At 47.0% G+C, this 18,678-nt stretch overlaps 1 protein-coding gene across 3 annotated transcripts in view; it reads right to left on the bottom strand.

The window, feature by feature from the left end:
- Dzip1l (DAZ interacting zinc finger protein 1 like) overlaps window positions 1-18,148 on the bottom strand; it is a 44,499-nt gene extending 26,351 nt beyond the window's left edge. For all 3 annotated transcript variants that reach the window (XM_057768970.1, XM_057768971.1, XM_057768972.1), the window contains exons 1-6: window positions 18,019-18,148; window positions 15,130-15,241; window positions 6,874-7,449; window positions 5,248-5,332; window positions 2,348-2,466; window positions 1,494-1,655 (exon numbers count right to left, since the gene is read on the bottom strand). In XM_057768970.1, coding sequence (XP_057624953.1) covers window positions 1,494-1,655; window positions 2,348-2,466; window positions 5,248-5,332; window positions 6,874-7,374 — 867 coding nt within the window. In that variant the 5' untranslated portion in view covers window positions 7,375-7,449; window positions 15,130-15,241; window positions 18,019-18,148. The remainder of the gene's footprint in view (window positions 1-1,493; window positions 1,656-2,347; window positions 2,467-5,247; window positions 5,333-6,873; window positions 7,450-15,129; window positions 15,242-18,018) is intronic.
- Window positions 18,149-18,678: the final 530 nt, after the last annotated feature.

Here is an 18,678-nt window from a genome sequence, read left to right as displayed (position 1 = left end):
CCATGTTCTAGAGAGTTCTAATTAAATGCCGGATAGTGGTATGTACTTCAAATGTGCTAGTTTAAAGCTGCTACAAATCTGTCGCATACAAAAGAAACTAAGGCACAAGGATGTAAAATAACACTCCCACAATCACACATCAAGCATGAAGCCAAGCAGTGTGGGTTTCCCTGAGCACTGGCGTCTGCTCTCCAACCTTATACCATGTCCAACAACAACACAGTAAGACCCCAGCAGACATCAGGAAGACCAGCAACGACTTCTGAGGGTGGAATGAGGCCTCCATGGGCAAAGTGTTTATTGGACAAACATAAAAACTAAGTTCACTCTGACACAGTGGCTCATGCTTTTAAACCCAGCACAGCCGGGCGGTGATGGCGCACACCTTTAATCCCAGCACTTGGGAGGCAGAGGCAGGCGGATCTCTGTGAGTTCAAGACCAGCCTGGTCTACAAGAGCTAGTTCCAGGACAGGCTCCAAAGCCATAGAGAAACCCTGTTTCGAAAAACCAAAAAAAAAAAAAAAAAAAAAAAAAATTAAACCCAGCACAGAGGAGCCTAGTCTATCTTCTACATAGTGAGTAACAGGATAGCCAGAGCTATATAGTTAGACCGTGTCTTAAAAAAAAAAAACAAAAAACAAGAACAAACAAAAAAGAACCTGAGTTCAACTCCCTAGCACCTATGTAAAAGCCAGATGCAACAGTGCCGCTGTGTAAAACCAGGGACTGGAGCTGGAGAGAAACTGATCCTACGGGTCACTGGCCAGTCACTCAAGCCAACCTCTATCAGTTTGAAGCCAGCCTTGTGTATATACTGAGTCCCAGGACAGTCAGGGGAAAGACCTGTCTCGAACAACTACAAAGTAAATGAATAAATAAAAAAACCTAAGGTGGGAAGTCTGAAAAGATAGCTCAGCTGGTAAGAACACTTGCTGCTATTACAGAGGACCCAAGTTCAGCTCCCAGCACCCACATAAGGCAGCTCACAACAGCCTATAACTTCAGTTCCAGCCGGGCGGTGGTGGCGCACGCCTTTAATCCCAGCACTTGGGAGGCAGAGGCAGGCGGATCTCTGTGAGTTCGAGACCAGCCTGGTCTACAAGAGCTAGTTCCAGGACAGGCTCCAAAGCCACAAAGAAACCCTGTCTCGAAAAACCAAAAAAAAAAAAAAAAAAAAAAAACTTCAGTTCCAGGCAATCTGATGTCCTCTTCTGACTTCCACAGGCACCCGCACATATATGTGAACACACACACACCACATCACACACACACACACACACACGCACACATGTACACACACAATAAAAATAAGTCTAAAAAAGAAGATACAGAAAGATGGTAGGAGACATCTTATGTCCATCTCTGGTATCTACATATGTGTGCATGGGCAAACCAATATGCACACACACATACACAACATGCAAAATTAATTTTAAGAAAAATAAACAGGCTTACAACAAAATAATTTTGAAAAGCTTTTCGTGTTGGGTACCTCTTCTAGTGTGGAGTTCTGATTGGCAACAGTTTTAAATTCATCCCAGAATAATTGTTTCAACTTGTCTATTTCCCCATAAAGCTTGCTCCGCTCCTTTTCTTTCCACTCATCAAACTTTTTTCTAGCTTCTATTTCCCTCTGACGAGCCATCTCTATTTCCTATGGAGAGAGAGAGAGAGAGAGAGAGAGAGAGAGAGAGAGAGAGAGAGAGAGAGAGAGAGAGAGCAATGTGACTGATTACTTCCACATTGTACTAAACATTTGCTGAAGACCCACCAAGGCCTCTTCTACATGTATAACACGATGGGGATCCAGAACTCTCCACCCTCAGCCCCTGTGGTTTAGACCCAGAGAGGTCCACTGCGAAACATGCCTTTGTAAACTGTAAATTCCCTTGAGGATAAGACTCGTTTTCTCTTTCTCTACATTCCTCACAAGCCCTGGTTGGTACTTAATAAATGCCTGCTAACACAACAAACGAGTTAATGCATGGAGGAACGGAGGTTAGTGTTTTTAACTCCATAAATATTTATAGCTCACCTGTCCCCAGCCTAGAATCTGGAGCTTTCAAACCCAGTTACCAAAAACTGTGAGCCAACGAACACAAAACATTATGTTCCAGTTCAGATGCCTTCAGCATCGCTACACAAAATACCACGACCCTCTGCTCTCCTTTCGGCCACACAGGTCCTTTCCAGACGAATCTAATCATGCCCCACACCAGAGAAGATGGCACTCTATCTCTGACTTTCGGGTCAGAAAAACCAGTGGGAATTCGGGCCCTGCGGGAGTCTTATGCACGGCTGGGCACAACGCCCTGAGTCTCCCCAACCTTTCCCCTGCACACCTACCTGGACCTGCCGCTGCCGCTCAGCTTCTCTCTGGGCTTCCAGCTCTCCTTGGGTCCACTGGAGTTTGGCCCGAAGGTCTTCCAGCACCTCCACCAGTGGCTGCTCCTGTTTCTGCTTTCCTGGGGGCCACACAAGGAGAGATGAAAAGGCAACAATGGGGCCTTCCTCCCTCTGCAATCACACCTAAGTCTGACACAATTTCATAGCTCATTGGCCTGGAACGAAGAGCATATCCCCCACCTCCCTGTCTCTCTGGTTCCCCAAACTGCAAAACAGACCTGGAATAGCAGTCAGGTGGGGAGTGTGGCATAGTGTGAGGGTGAAATGTGACAACACAAAGGGCTTAGCTCAGTGTCGGGCACGACTGCTCTATAAATGCAAACCCATAGTAACTGTACCTTAAAGTACTTTGACAGTAATGGCGGATGGACACGAAACAAGTGAGCGGTGGTCCTCTGCAACCCTTTAATACAGTTCTTCATGATGTGGTGACCCACAACCACAAAATTATGGCATTGCTACTTCATGCCTGTAGTTTTGCTACAGCTATAAAACTGTGTTTTCCAATGGTCTTAGGCAACCCCTGTGAAAGCGTCGTTCAACCCCCAAAGGGGTTGCTAGTCACAGGTTGAGAACCACTGTGTTAGAATAACAGATACAGAATAAATATAAAAGTACATTTTGTGACTTCTAAATGGAAATTACCAAGAACTCTTATTAAAAATCAACCTTGGGACTGGAGAGATGGCTCAGGGGTTAAGAGCATTGGCTTTTCTTCCAGAGGACTCAGGTTCAACTCCCAGCACCCACACGGTGGCTCACAACTGTCTTGCAGCTCCAGTTCCCAGGGACCTGATGCCCTCTTCTGTCTCTGCAGGATCCAGGCACACATGTGATGCACACATGTACATGCAGACAAAATACTCATATGCGTAAAATTAATCTTTTAAAAAAATGTTTCCAAATAAATAAGGTAAAATCAGCCTGTTCTTTGAAATAGGCACTGAGCTCTAGGCAACCCCACCCCTACCCCCAGCCCCATTTTAAAATTTTATTCTAAGATAGGCTCTCACTAAGTTGCCCAGGTGGACCCTCCAGTTCTCTTGCTTTAGCCTCCTAAGTGACGGGGACTAAAGCCTATGCTACCAGACAGGGGGAACAGCAATTTTGGAATGCAGGGTTATCTCAGTTTGATAAAGTAATTAAGCGTAACTGTAGACCAGAAGAGCTGGTAATAACAATTGTCTGAAGAACACATTTCCCAGTGCTGGAGAGACGGCTCGGTGATTAAGAGCACTTGCTGCTCTTCCCGAGAACCTGAGTTCTGTTCCCAACAGCTATGTCATGTACCTCACAACTGCCTGCAACTCCATCTGTAAGGGATCTAATGCCCTCTTATGACCTTTATAGAGAAACACACACACACACGGTATACACACAGAGAAACATACACACACATAAATAAAAATAAATCTTAAAACAGAGGAAGAACAGTTCCTTCTCCTTCTAAAAAATACAAAGATTTACATAGAGAATGTTAATTTCCCTGTAGTACACAGCAAGGAGGTTTTTGAGTTATCCGGTTATTCTACAGGACAATGTAAAAGAAACTGATGGTCACATCAGGAAATTTTATTCAGTCATTAAAAATCATGTTTTCACGATTCCTGCCTAGTATGCAAAATATCCACTTTTGAACCCCATTACTTTGTACAGCCAGGTATGGGAGCAAACATCTGCAATTCCAGCACCCAGGAAGTAGAAGCAGGAAGATTAGGAGCTCAGGGCTAGCATTAGCTATACTAAGCAAGTTCAAGACCAACTCTTTAAATAACAACAACCAAAAAAAGCAGGGCATTAGTGGTACATGCCTTTAATCCCAGCACTTAGGAGGCAGAAGTAGGTGGATAATCTCTGAATTCAAGTCCACCCTGGACTACAGAGCAAGTTCCAGGACAGCCAAGAGTACACACACACACACACACATACACACACAAAACTGTCTCAAAAAGCAATAATCAAAAGTGATTTCATATGCTTGTAAAAACATGAAGAAAAGTACATCAAAATAACTGCCAGCGATAATGCACATTGCTTTTATTTTTAGTTTTCTATGTATCATCATATAGTTAAGTTTCCATATTTTTACAAAAAAACAAGAAAGTAGTATTTAAGTTTTTCCTTAATAATCCCCACTATAGAACTATAAAGAGATATATAAGTGCATAGTTAAATAATACTGCTTTAAGTTAGCTCACTTGCTCTTCTCTCTCTCTCTCTCTCTCTCTCTCTCTCTCTCTCTCTCTCTCTCTCTTTCTCTCTCTGTGTGTGTGTGTGTGTGTGTGTCTAAGAACTGAACCTAGAATTTCACTCATACAAGCAAAGCCTAAATTACTGAGTTACATTTTCAATTCTAAAATTCATTAAAAAGAAAAGAAGGAATTACAATGATGGAAAATAGCGACGCTTTCCCAATGAAACTGTTGTATTATATTATGTGTTTATTGTACAGATACTTCTGTTGAACTCAAAAAGCATATGTAAATGTATGGGTACAGTGCAAAGCCTTGCTGCTCCTTTTGGAATTTGAAATGGTAAAATTAAATAAAGTGATTAAGTCACAATAAGCACCAGCATACAGAACAGCCAAAGAACTGGTCTGACTGCTCATTTGCCCCATTTATGCTCACAGCCAGCCTCAGAGAGCTTCAGACAAGGCAGGGAGACTAAAGGTCCTTCAGAGTCACTGCCTGCTTCAGGCTCAGTGAATGATACAAAAATTCAGACAAGACTGCACTGCTCACATGGAATCTCTAGGAGGCTCTAAGGGCAAGTTCATATGTATGGGCCCCACTCACCAAATCCTAGCCTAGCAGCTCCCAGATGTTTCCCGGACTCACCGACTTCTGCTGCACCTGCATGCCTGCGCTGGATGTGGCCCCGGAGAAAGGTGGCATTCATGAATGTCTTGTCACACAAATGGCACTACACAGAGGGGGGACAATCGGAAGAACTGGATTAGATCCCCCAGATAGCATGGGACTTCCCTGTATTGAAAATCTGCCTCCACGGGGCCCATGGGCTGCTTCAGAAACAGGAATAATTTGAAGGGTTGGGAGGGTGTGAAACCCTGGGTTCAATACCCATCATCACATAAATAAGGAAGGATGGTAGAAGTGGGAAGGGAAGGAAAATAGGATCCCTGATTTTGAGTAGAACACAAGGCCAGTAAAAATAACCACCATATATATGTCCTAGCCATCCTTACAACTGAATGTGACCATGTCACTAAATTCCAGTCATTATATACAATTATATAATCAAAAATGGTATATACATTTTCTAGGAGGTGACTTTTTTTTTAAGTCCTGGTGGCACATACCTTTAATTGGAGTACTCAGGAAGCAGAGCCAGGCAGATCTCTGTTACTTGCAGGACAATCACAACGGACAGAGTCTGCACTGACAGATTCTGACCACTGGAGATTTCACAGAAATAAACCTCTAGTTATAGGAGGAATATAAGTGGGGTGGGACAATACGATGCCCCACCCCATACTAACAGCCTTGCCTCCAAAATGTGAATCTCCTCAAAACCTAAACTAGCATGAACTATAACTACATTCAAGAGTCTGCCTGTGACAAGAATTAATGTCTCAACCTACGTCTCTGCTGCCGTGGATTCAAACACTCAAGTGCCATACTGGCTATGAATTATTACTTGTCTGAATTATGAAATAATTTTTCTAAAATGAGCCTTTTTCCACTATGCCTTGCCACACATGTGTCAAAAGTCACATGTGTCCATGTACACATGCCTTTACATGGCACACTCAGCACAAATTCAGACTCTATCCTTGTACACATACAAACACATATGCCTTCCACACTTACTCACATCCTTAGGCACATATACTACATAGCCTTCATACATTCACATATACACTGTTACGTAAGCCTTTATATGTACAGACAAACATTCACATCCTTCACTGGCTCAGGACATACAAGACACACATTATAAATGCATGCTTATATTAGTCTTCTTAGCTGTATCCATCGTGGTAAGTCAGTACAAGCACACATTACATAACACGTATTCTACAGCTACAGATATCACAGAGGTACTGCAATCATTCGTCTATACACAGCTAACACACCCAACCCACAGATACAAACCTCATACAGCCACACCTTCACACACTACGCATGCACCCTCTCCACGCACAGGAGTACTCTGTATGCATAACCCTGCACACTCGTCTCTCACACACCCACTCTACACTTCCGTAGCACAGAACACAACAAGAATCCTCAGACTTCTTCACAGACCTTGAAAGACAAAAAAAAAAAAAAAAAGAAAGAAAGAAAAAAGAATCCTCAGACTTTCAGAAAGTCATCTCTTACAATCTGCTCCTAACTGGTGAGAACGGCCTCCAATCATCTTGTGGCCCTAGGCAGTGCCGTTCTGTCTGGTCTGGTGCCTAAGGTGCACAGTCTAGGTGCCCCGCCACGAAGAATCCTCACCGTGTGGTAGCTGTGGGCGCCCGTCTGCAGAAGCAGCTGCTGCAGGGTGCTGATCATCTTTCGCCGGCGCCGGCTCTCCTCCCGGACACCCTTGAGCTCATCAGCCTGGCGCCCCAGCTCCTGCTGGCCGCGCTGCTGCTGGCCCAGGCTGGCCTGCAGCCGCGCTTCGAGCTGCGCCACACTGGCACTCAGGCAGTCCTGGCAGTGCAGCAGGTACTCGATGATAAGCTGCGCCAGGCGCAGCACCTTGAGCAGCACTGGGTCCACAGGCTGCCTACAATGGTTGCACACCTCTTGGTCCAAGTTACAGAAGGTGACACCAGCAATGTTCTCCTGCAGAGTGGCCACGTCCAGCTCCCGGGCCACGCGATCCACGTCCACAGCGCTAATGCGCCTCCAGTCTATGCTCTCACGTCGAGGCTGGAACTTGAAGGGGGGGAGTGTGTAGACCCCAGATAGCGGGCCACTAAGGCCCTCAACAGTGGCTGCTGGGTACTGCATGGGCAGGAGAGGCTCTGGGCTGACCACGGGGGTAGAGGGCCACCAAGGCCACTGGCCAAGGAGCTGAAAGAGGACCTGGAAAATGGAAGAGACCCCATCAGATAGGTTCAAATGGCTGTATCTTCCATATACCTGTTCACCAAAACCTAAAGCAGGGCACAGTGAGTTGTCTATATGAGAGCTACTCGGGGGGCTAGAAAGACGGCTCAGGCTAGGCTCACAACCAAAAATATAAAAGCTACTCAGTATGACGCACTGATTGTATGACGTGGATACAGTGTGGGAAGGAAACGTGGACCTTCCACTGCACAGATATGTATCTGAATCCTCTGCCTAGGGCAAATCTCTCCCTCTTAAACCTCCTTTGTCTGTAGGAGGACAGGAAACCCACATGGAAGGAGCGTGGTGAGGAGGGAGGCAGATGACACACTCAGCCTAGGGCCTGGCACATGGCGGGGTCCTCAGGAACCCCCTACAGAACCACTGCAGTAGTGCCTGGCAAGGAATTTTGTCAAGTGTACAAATGGTCCAGTTACTTGGGATAAAGTCCAACAACTCCCCCGGGAACAGCAGAGCCACTTAATGACCACAACTGTGCTGTCTGTTACATCACATTCTGGTAGAGCATGTCTGGACTACATTTCCCAGCTTCTCCTGCAGTAAAGTGTGATCATGTGACTAAGTCCTTTGTCCAGCCCAGCCGGAGAGGCTTGGGAAAGCCGCTATGTCTCTGCACAAATTGTACTCAGTCTATGATGGGCCTGTTTGTTTGTTGCTTTTTTTTTTTCCTGCATTGAGGATTACACACAGGGCCGTAGGCATGCTAGGCAAATGCTCTAACGTGGAGCTTCACTCCAAGCCCATTAACAGGATACAGAAAAGAGCTTTGCTTTCCTTATCTTTCCCACAAAAGACTGGGATTCTATTTCCTGTACTCTTGGTAGGTACGCTTGCCAGCTTTTTATCAAACTAGAATCATCTGGAGTTAGGAACCACAATTGAGAAAATATCTCCATGAGATCAGGATGTAGGCAATTCTTGTGGGGTGTTTTCTTAACTGATGATTGATGTAGAAGAGTCCAACCTGTAATGGTCTGTCCTGTCCCTTTAAGAGACAAGCCCCACCCACTCCCTCCCCCTTCCTCTAAGGCAAGCAGCTCTTCCTCTTCTAGCCTGCAAGCTAGCTTCCTTTTCCATCTCTCTCCCTTCTCTCCCCTTCTTCCCTCCACCCCTCCTCTCTCTCTCTCTCTTTCTCTCTCTCTCTTCCCTCCCCTTCCCTTCCATAGCCCACTAAATAAATACCCACTTTCTTTGCATGGTGGGCCTATCTTTCTGTCTCTGACCCTCTGTGCTGCTCCCTGCCTGGGACCCGCTGGCCCTCATGGCCTGCCACTACCCCCCTGGGGAACCGCAGCATTTTATCTAAACCATAACACAACCCACTGTGGCGTGTAGTCCTACACAAACTGAGCAAGCCACAGGAGTAAGTCAGTAAACACCATTCCTCTGTGGCTTCTGCTCCAGTTCCTGCCTTGAGGAACTGACTTCATTTAGTGACTTCCTTTATGATGTCGTGTGACCTGAGAGCTGTAAACTGAAATAAACCCTGTCCTCCACAAATTGTTTTTGATTGTGGTGTTTTATCACACAATAGAAACCCAAACTAAAGCAGTAAGCATGATTTTTTCTGTCTTAAATTTGACAATATCATTTGAAATTCAAAATTAATATACTACTACTAAGAATTATAAGCTGGGTGGTGGTAGCACATGCCTTTAATTCCAGCACTTGTAGACAGAGACTGGTGGATCTCTGAGTCTAAGGCCAGCTTGGTCTATAGAGGGAGTTCCAGGACAGCCAGGGCTACATAGAGAAACCTGCCTCAAAAAAAACAAGAAGGAGGAGGAAAAGGAGGAGGAGGAGAGTAATTGTTATTATAACTATGGCTGGAATGCAGTTCAGTAGTAGAATGACTGTCTGGCATTCATAAGACCCTAGATTTTATCTCCAACACTAAAGAGAAAAATTGAATTTTTAGAAAAAAAAAATCACTTCTTAAAGAGAGGCCAGGTGCATGAGGACCTAAAATCCCAGATACTCAGGTTGAGTCAAGAGGATCAAGAGTTCAAGACCTGCCTATAGTACAGAGTAAGTTCAAGGCCAGCCTGAGTAAGTGTCAAAAAAATAATCAAGAGGAGCAGAAGCCCAGGGTTGTAGCTCAGTGGTAGAGCACTTGCCTTGAGTTTGATCACCAACGTGCAAACACACACTTAATAAAAAGGTGAATTAAAATTTACCCCATAGACAAACTCACCTGCACAAAGGTGCCTATGAAACAAATGCCATTGCAATATTATTTATACAAGTAATGTACAAGAAAATATATAACAAAGTGAAGTACAGCAGGCAGTAGTGGTGCATGCCTTTAATCCCAGCACTCAGGAGGCAAAAGCAGGCCTCTGAGTTCAAGGCCAGACTGGTCTACCAAGCAAATTCCAGGATAGCCACAGCTACACAGAGAAACCCTGTCTCAAAAAAAAAGAAAGCGAAGTACAATATGGGATACAAATAATATTTCTATACAACAAAATACTCTGTTGCAACTCATAAAGGCAAGACAGCTTTTATACCAATAGGGAATAATGACTTCATATGCACACATATACACACATACATGTATGCCGTTTCTGGTTTAATATTAATACAATCACATTTAATAATAATTCAAAAAGATTACATAGATATCTATCTCACTGGGATGAATGTCCAAGCCCAGGGGATAAATAAAAGGATCAATAGTGCGCAAACAGATAGCAGGTAATTAAATAGAATAAAGAGCCTTACCCAGCGCTCACCAGAGTGATTTACAGCCGTCCTGATTATGTAAAATGTGCACACTTGCTAGTCTTGCGATTCATTTACGTGCCTGATTTCATAAGCACAGGCTTTCTCAAACAGCCAAGAGCAACTGGAACTGACTACTTGTAGGAAATGAAAGTGGCTGTTAGAGTTTTATTTATTTATTTTTTTTAGTTTCCACCTCTCTGTTATTCAAACTTCTTCCCACCATTACCTATTACTTTTATTATTTTTTGAACTAAAATAATAATAATAATAATGCAGTTTTGCCCTTGCAGACTGAGAGTCTAAAATGAGAAAAGGTACACGCTTCTCCATTTCCCAAGTTATTTCCAGCCTGCGTGATCCAGACTTTGAAATGCAATCCAAAGGTGGAGAAAAAAGTGTTTTCGTTTATCTTCCTTGCCAACGTGACTGGGCTTGGAGTCACCTAGGAGACACACCTCTCAGCTTGTCTATCAGGCGGGTGTTTCCAGAGAGGATTAACCACGAGGGAAGCCCCACCCCAGATATGGGTCTGTCGGCTGGCCTGGAGTCCCAGACTGAGTAAGGCAGCCTTCTCTGCTTCCTGTCTGTGGAAGCAGTGGTTAGCCACCTCACAGCCCTACTTCCAAGCCCGTGCCCCACTATAATGAGGTATTCCTTTAAGCAGTAAGCCAAAAGAGCCCCATGTGTCTTTAAATAGTTTTTGTCAGGTATGTGTTAAAACAATGAGAAAAGTAACTACACAAAAGGTCATAAAACTCATGAAAGAAAAGAAGCCTAGAAGAAACAGTGGGGCTAGGTGGGCAGAGAAGGGGTTCTAGGAAAGCCCCTGTCCCTTCTGAACTATCTTCCTCTGGAGCAGATAATGGCAATGGACAGCCCAACTCCACCTGCTTCCCAGGGACTATGAGAAGCAGGTGGGGGGAGGGGGGGTTGGCCACAGAGGTAACACCAGCATGCTTCATGCAATCTTCAAGTATGAATCTACAAATAGATATGTTATACCTAGTCCATTACACACCACGGGGGAGGAGAGAGACAACATTATGGGTTTCAAGGAGTTTAATAATTTGCCACAGGAGAGGGTCACTGATGGATCAGGGCTACAGGACAAGGACTCGGGAGCCTTCTTTCTCCTGGCCACCCTGAGTGAGGGCAGAAGTGGGGTTTATAAGCATAAAATTCACAAACATTTGTTGCCAAGTTACGATTACAGTTTTCACCAATCAGTCATCAAAGATTGGGGGTTTCCTTGTGTGTTCCATCGTTGTCAACTGACATACGTGCAAGTCTTTTAGACCAACTGATCAGATTCATTTGTTCTTTCTGCTGTTCAGACCAGCCGTGTTTCTAGAGATGCATAATCACTATTTCTATGTTTTAGGGAGGGGGTGGTCTCAGCTCCCCTAGGGCTTGGGAACCTGAACTTTATTTCACCCTGCAGGTAAAATGACGTTTGAAGTCAAAATGGCAGTACTCAAGTTAAGGTGCTTTTGCCTGCTCCCTTCACATACAGTACCATTGTACAAACCAAACTGGAGTCTGCATAGGATGTTTGGTCTTTCCCAACAAGGAAAACCCGAGCTGAACTGCAGCTACATGTTCAAGTCCATCCAAAGTTTGTGGGCCTGAACTGTTCAACTGTAATAAGGTTCTCCTCTTGAAGTTTTACTTCGACCCCTTTTCCTTTAATTCATTCATTCACAAAGTCTCCCCTTGGTTATTGTATACTGTTTAGGCTTAGCCCAGCTGCTAACACTGTAGTTGTGTGGGTTGTATTACCCACACCCCTGCTCCCCACCTTGGGGTTCAGTGTGGCTCCTTGCTGCCACTGTGCTAGCTGCAGACCTCTTTGGTTGGTCCTCAGACTGGCCACAGGATACCTTGAGCCTAGCTTTTCCGTTTCCTTTCTCAGATACTCTTCCAAAAACACCATCCAGCATAAGCATCCCACCATGGCCACCAAAGACCAGCACATTTCTGCCCCATTCCATGTGTCAGGTTGCAAGCCAAACAGGAGCTATCTGACATGGTACTCACCATGCTTAGCTCCAAGCTGCAGCCATACCACCAGAGCCCCGGAGACGACTGCTCACAACAAGCCCTGCCTCTGAGCAACAGCAGGTTACCAGGCGTGCACAAGGGTAACAGGACACCCACTTCCTGTCCTCCCAGGTCTGAGAACCCTGCTCTTTAACTATTTAAGCTTTGGCCTCCTGTGTTTGACAACAGTCCTCTCTCTAATGATAAAGCCCCACACAGCTCTCCAGCACCAGCTCTCTCCACTCTCCCTCTCTCTCTCTCTGAACGCTCCTGCCAGCCTTCCTGTTCAGCAATGACTATTCTTTTGCCTTTCCTTTAAGGCAGGGGTACGGGTGTTCCTGACATTCATCCGCTGTTCACCTTCGGCCCATGTCTCACTGTATTCTCCTGAAGATGAATGAGTTCATATATCCACCACTACAGCTACTTTGCTCTTACTGAGCGTCAGGCTACCCTCAAGTTTCTTTGCTTAGGTCCTTCCTGCCTCTTTTGACTATTGGATCCAACTCTTCCAAACTGCTTAGATTTCAAACCCAAGTTCCAACAATGTCAGCAAAGCAGCATTAAATACATGAGATGCAGGTAAGAGAAAACTCAGTACCTGCTTGACGACAAACTGACTCTCTGCCCCGGTGTCTGGAACGCAATAAAGCTGTGGTTCTCAGAGTCCTCCACTCCCTGGACCAGCTCCCAGTTCATCATCTGAGAACATGTTAGAACCCAGAACCAGGGCTAGGAGCTAGCCTACTTGGTAAGGGGTCTACCCCCAAACGCATAACAACTGACATCTGCATTCCCCAGAACCCACATAAAAGCCAAGCATGATGGCACACACATGTAACCCCAGCACGAGGGAGGGGACAAACATGGGCAGATCCCTGGAATCCAGTGGCCAGCCAATCTAGCCAATCCGTGAGCTCTGGGTTCAGCAAGAGACCCTGCCTCAAATAACCAAGGTGGAGGACCCATAAGATGGTTGGTTCATCAGGTAAAGGACATACCTCATAATTCTGATGACCTGAGTTAGGTCCCTGGGACCCCCATAAATGTGGGAGGAGAGAAATGACTCCCCCAAGTTTTCCTCTGACCTCCATGTGCATGCCACACCCCCTCCTCTACATCACACACACAAGGTAGAGGGCAGCAGAGGAAGACACCCTCTGCAATGGAGATCTGAGGATCACGGCAATGGGGAGAGTTTCTCAAAACAATTCCTAGGGGTCAGAGCAATGGCTCAGCCGTTAAGAGAACTGGCCGCTTACAGAGGACCCCAGGTTCAATTCACAGCACCCACATGACAGCTCACAACTCCAGGTCCAGGGAATCTGAAGCCTTCTTCTGGCCTCTGCAGGCATCAGGCAAGCGTGTGATACATAAACATACATGCAGGCAAACGCTTGTACACATAAAAATGTATTTTTAAAAGCTTCCTAATGAGCTGACATCACATCCTGAGTAACGGGGAATAAAGATGCTTGCCCAAGGTTCAGATTCAAAAGCAAGCAGCCCAACTCCAGTCTGACACTCATCCTTCTGTTCCTGCACAAGATGGACACATGCTTCAAGGCTCGGCTCATCCTGACTGTCACCAGAAATCCCTTCCAGGCCCAGAGTTCAAATTTCCTGGCTCTTCTCTGGGACTCCAGAGCACTGAGTACTCACTCTGGTCCATGTCAAAAAACGACTCCTAAGCCCTTGCAAAGAGCTCCAGGCACAAGTCAGAACCGAGGGGATCCCAGACAATGGCCCTGCCACCGTGAAGGAAGGGGAAGTGGGGATGGAGGAGGGAGAAATGAAACATCTCTGAACTCCAGTTCTAAGGTTTTACACAGGTTGTCCTGCTTAGTTCTCACAGCAACCCATTACACTGAAGAAACTGGGAGAGCGGATACGGAGAGGTGATTTTCCCACGTCACCTAATTACAGAGCCTGGCTCCAGAGTTTAGGCTCTGAAAAGATAGAAAATATACAGAACTTACCCTAGAGAGTGATGTCAGGGTAGGATCCAAGAAGGGGTCCCCACCATGACACTGCTGTGGCCTTCCTCCCCATGTGAGTCCCTATGCCTGAGCTCTACAGGGGCTACACGTTGTCTTATTCCTGTCTGTTCCTTTCTTATTCCTGTCTATTGCATCTCCATCTCTGACCCATTTCCTGGTGGCTATTAAACTGGACAAAGCTTCCAAAATCTTATACTATTTGCCTCACAACTCTGTGTTCTTGGGACTCTGGGGAAATGAGGCGAGGCCCACCAAGAGTGAGGATCAACAGGACAAATGAGTTAGGTCTTTCACTTGGACTCACTACAGGGAAATGCGGTCACAGTGAAGTGTTAGATGTCTTGACCACCAGCAGTCACCGATTAATCCCACTGGCCACTAACGGCTCTTGTGGGCGGGCTCAGGCACATCAGCGAGCCTTCCCGCTGCCCAGCACGGCTGTCGAGCTATGGCTCCACAGCTTGCTCTCCTAATGTCTCTCAAACCTTTCTGTTCACAGCGAAAGCAAACTTCATAAACACTGTGAGGGGACGGCCTACTCTGCTTACATAGAATTCTGAGGGTAAGTTCTCAATTCATGAGGTTTTCTGCACCCCCAAAAGTATCACTCCTATCTCCTCCTATGACTCTAGAGGTCTGGGGGTCCTGGCTTCAAAAGATAGGCTAGAAATGAGGGAAATCATATACATGGTGATCTGATGGCTGCAGCTGTTATTTATCAAGCACCTACCTGCCAGGCACTGTACCAGACTGAAGGTGCTATTTCTGTGTGACTCCACAATGCTGAATTACAACCGACCTCCCGATGATGATGGCAGTGATGGCATACAAATGATAAAGATTATTTTCCATTGTGGAAATACAGTACCTGGGCTTTCTTGAGCAGAACGGAAGGGCTGCTGGGGTTCGCAGCCAATCATGACAGGGTCAGTGCTGGAGTCCTTAAATCCTCAATGTACTTCAGCTCCAAAGCCTGCTTCCTGGTAAGGATAGGCAGAAGACAAAGCCACATGAGTGTGCGGCTGGTAACCAAGAAACCGCACACCCCAGGGGCAGGGACTCGGCCTTCCCCAGACTGAGCTATCAGCAGACTGTTTTCCCACATCTGGGAACAGAAACACAAAGGAGAGATGATTCACTGACGTTAGGAAACCTCAGGCTGTGTTACGTGTATCTACACGTTCTGATGGGGTTCAGGGAAAGTCTGCAATCCGACTTTACTCTCATGGAGTTAGTGATCCAAATGGAGCTTTATGCCAGTATTTCTCTCCACCACGAGAGAATGTTCATTTCCCCTGGCGCAATTCCACACCCAATGTTAAAAAAAAAAGAAAAGAAAAAAATCAGTGGCAGTGTTTACTACCTTCCAAGCCAGCGGTTCCGTGAGGAAAGAAATCCCGGAAGCTGTATGGCTCTTCCGCCAAAGTAGTATTCACAAAACTGCCCAAACATCGAATTCTTTTTTCATTTAAGTGGCATCTACATATCTCACTGTCTCTTTCTTCCTCAAAATGAAAGCAAGAGGAAGGTTCTGGAAAGGCCAGGCTTCTCCGGGCTGCGGGCAATCATTTACAAACTTGCCCTGGCTTCCAAGCTAACTTCACAGCGCCTGCCCTGGGGAACTCCCGGCTTGTCATTAGTGCTAATTGTCATGGCTGCCAAGGAAACCTTCCCGCAGTTTGCAAACAGGCTCTCTGCACACCAGAGGCCAGGGAGTGCTGGAGGCCCTGATGGGAATGAGCTAGGGAGCGAGGGAGGACTGCAGAACACTTTCACAGACCCTAGTCTAGATCTTAGAGCTTCTGGTTTTACTGAAAAAATGTTTTCTTAAAAGTTAAAAAGGCGTCTAGGGGCTGTATCCACTCTCAGAACTGCTGAGCAGCAAAAGAGAGATCCACTCCCAGAGGCAACTCCTTGTAGCCGGCCCCCTCTACCCAGCAACTTTAAAACGGTTTCCTCTTTACTGCTTGTTGGTGTCGGTGTGCCGGTGGGCACCCAGTGCAGGGCCTTGCCCACGCCAAGTATGAGCTCTACCACCAAGCTACATCTCCAACTCCAAGGAGAAGTTTTTAAATACAGTACCAGGAGAGCACTTACATGACCCCTGAAGGTCAACCATACTCCAGGGCAGGCCCTACTCACAGGAACAGAGGGACAACACAATGGGGGGGGGGGACAGAGGGACAGGGGGACAGGGGGATCTCAAAGTTGGGTGGGTAGGGAAGTGAAGGTGGAGAGGGCAGGGGAGTATGATCAGAATACCTGTGGGAGATTCTCAAAGAATACAGAAAAATATTTATAAAAGCGTATTGTGACTGTTTGTCACAAAAAAATTTTCTTTAAAATAAAAGTGGAGGTGGAGCCCTAACGGACGCCTCTTGAGAGTATCTCAGAGCAGTGGACTAGGGCAGCATGACCTATTATGCCAGGCACAGAAGTGTCAAAAACAAACAAAACCTGCTTCACATTGGAAAGAAAACTGACAGGCTGTACCAGTGTTTCTTGTCTAACAAAGCATTGTTGTTTCCTAGCAGAATTTTCCATCTTTAGTCTGGGCCAGACCCCTCGCTAGAATCGCCAGCTCTGGTAAGAGGCAAGTGGTCGGTCTGCCTTGTTGGCCACACTGCCTTTCTGCAAAGAGGCCACAGGCCATTCAGAACTGCCTACCAAGCGTCCCCCTTCTCCATTTGGTGTTCTGGGTGGCCAATTAACCTTCTGACAAAAGTTCAGCTCCCAAGGTAGAACCCGCAGCCCAACTGCACAAGAGGTTCTGCTCCCAAACTGAGATGGCATCTAAAACCACAGGAGGCAGAGGTCTCCCGGTGCTTGGTGCTAGCAGACAATCTCAGAGCAAGGTTGTTTTCACCTGCCAGACCACGCCTGGGGGAAGGAAGAAGGCAGTAGTAACCATCTTGCTCAGGAGGCACAACACAGGCACAGTCACAGGCAGATGGAGCAGGCAGGGTTGGAACATCTCACACTCACTAGGCCTCACCTAATTCTGCTAGAAATCAATTCCTGGGGACATGGCTGGGACAGCACAAGCCCTGGGCCCTTGGGGATCCTTTGTAAAGGTCCTCTGTTCCTGCCTTGTACACTCTTGCCCTGTGCCTACCCAGTCTCCCGTGGACTTAAAATCACATTCACCTCCTATTACTAACGCTGTGCTCCTGCTAAACTTCAGCCAGGGACCGGAAGCTGAGGAACGAGAGATGCCAATGTTTGTTCAAAATTCATCTTGTTAGAAACCAACCTCGACTCCCGATCCTTTATCTAAGGAACTCAGATCGTCAGCCCCTTAGATCCTTTTACTGTTTTCAAACACTCCATTCCCAAAACCACCCTCCCGAAGAAGACGGGGTTGGGGTGGGGGTGGGGCAGGGGAGTTGGGTATCAGTCATCCCATTCCACGCTTCCGAGCATGAGAGTTCTTCGCCGGCAAGGTACCTCAGTCCAAAACAATCCGAGGCCGCTGGGATGGAGGCACAGGGAGCTGGACGTCGTGAGCTAGGTTCCTGGCTGGGTGACCGCGGCCGCTAATGCTAATGTTTAACCTGCGCGCGCAGCGGCCGGCCGAGTAGCAGCACCGCTTGGAACCACGCTGCCTCCCGCGGCTCCCGGCTGGATTCCAGGCATAGTTTTCCGGGGAGGCCTGGGTCACCCTGGGGGTCGCCCAGAGCAGGGACTGGTGATTTGAGGTCTGGGAGAGATGCCACGTCTTCACTCACCCCACCCACACCCACAGGTCCAGACTCACCTCATCTCCAGCAGTGCCGTCCGAGGATGCTGCCAGTCACGCGGACACTCTAGCCGAGCGCAGGGATCCAGCACGCCTCTCTACGGCAGTAGTAGCTCAGAGCCCAGGGTCTCCAGTCCCTCTCACCCCCACCCACAGCAGAGGCGGAGCCTCTCCCCAGCGCCCGGGAACAGCTATTTTTAGAGCTGTAGGGAAAGGGGGAAGGAGGGACTGCCTCTTTGACTCCGTTAACAAAATCCAGCATCCAAGTTCGCAGGCCTTGGTGGGCGGCAGGACAGACTGCTTTGTCGCCATCTCTTCACTTCCATATCTCACCCACGGCAAAGGCAAACTAGGGCAGCTGCTGCTGTCCCTCACCCTCTGCAAGCATCTCTGCAGCCCGCCAAACTAAAGGGATTTGGCCAAGGCCCACGTTAGGAGATACTTCAGAGTGCTCGGGGTTTGGTCAGGTGGCAATCGCTTTCCGGATCCCTTATCCGGATCCCAGAAAGCTGAGGCAGAAGTTGGGAGGAATTATTTTCTCTCTCCTGATTACGGGCCCTGCTTCCTTCTCGTTATGGCTCATTAGCTTTAAGTTGGAGGTGGGGTTGTATCTTAAGGCCTTCCTCTCACCACAGCTTCCATAGGCCAAGCTCTGCATCTTGGGACGGCAAGAATGAA

Source organism: Chionomys nivalis, chromosome 4 (genome assembly GCF_950005125.1).
Source record: "Chionomys nivalis chromosome 4, mChiNiv1.1, whole genome shotgun sequence".
Taxonomy (NCBI): domain Eukaryota; kingdom Metazoa; phylum Chordata; class Mammalia; order Rodentia; family Cricetidae; genus Chionomys; species Chionomys nivalis.
The sequence above is the reverse complement of the archived record's forward strand: the minus strand, read 5'-3'. Positions and strand labels throughout refer to the sequence as shown.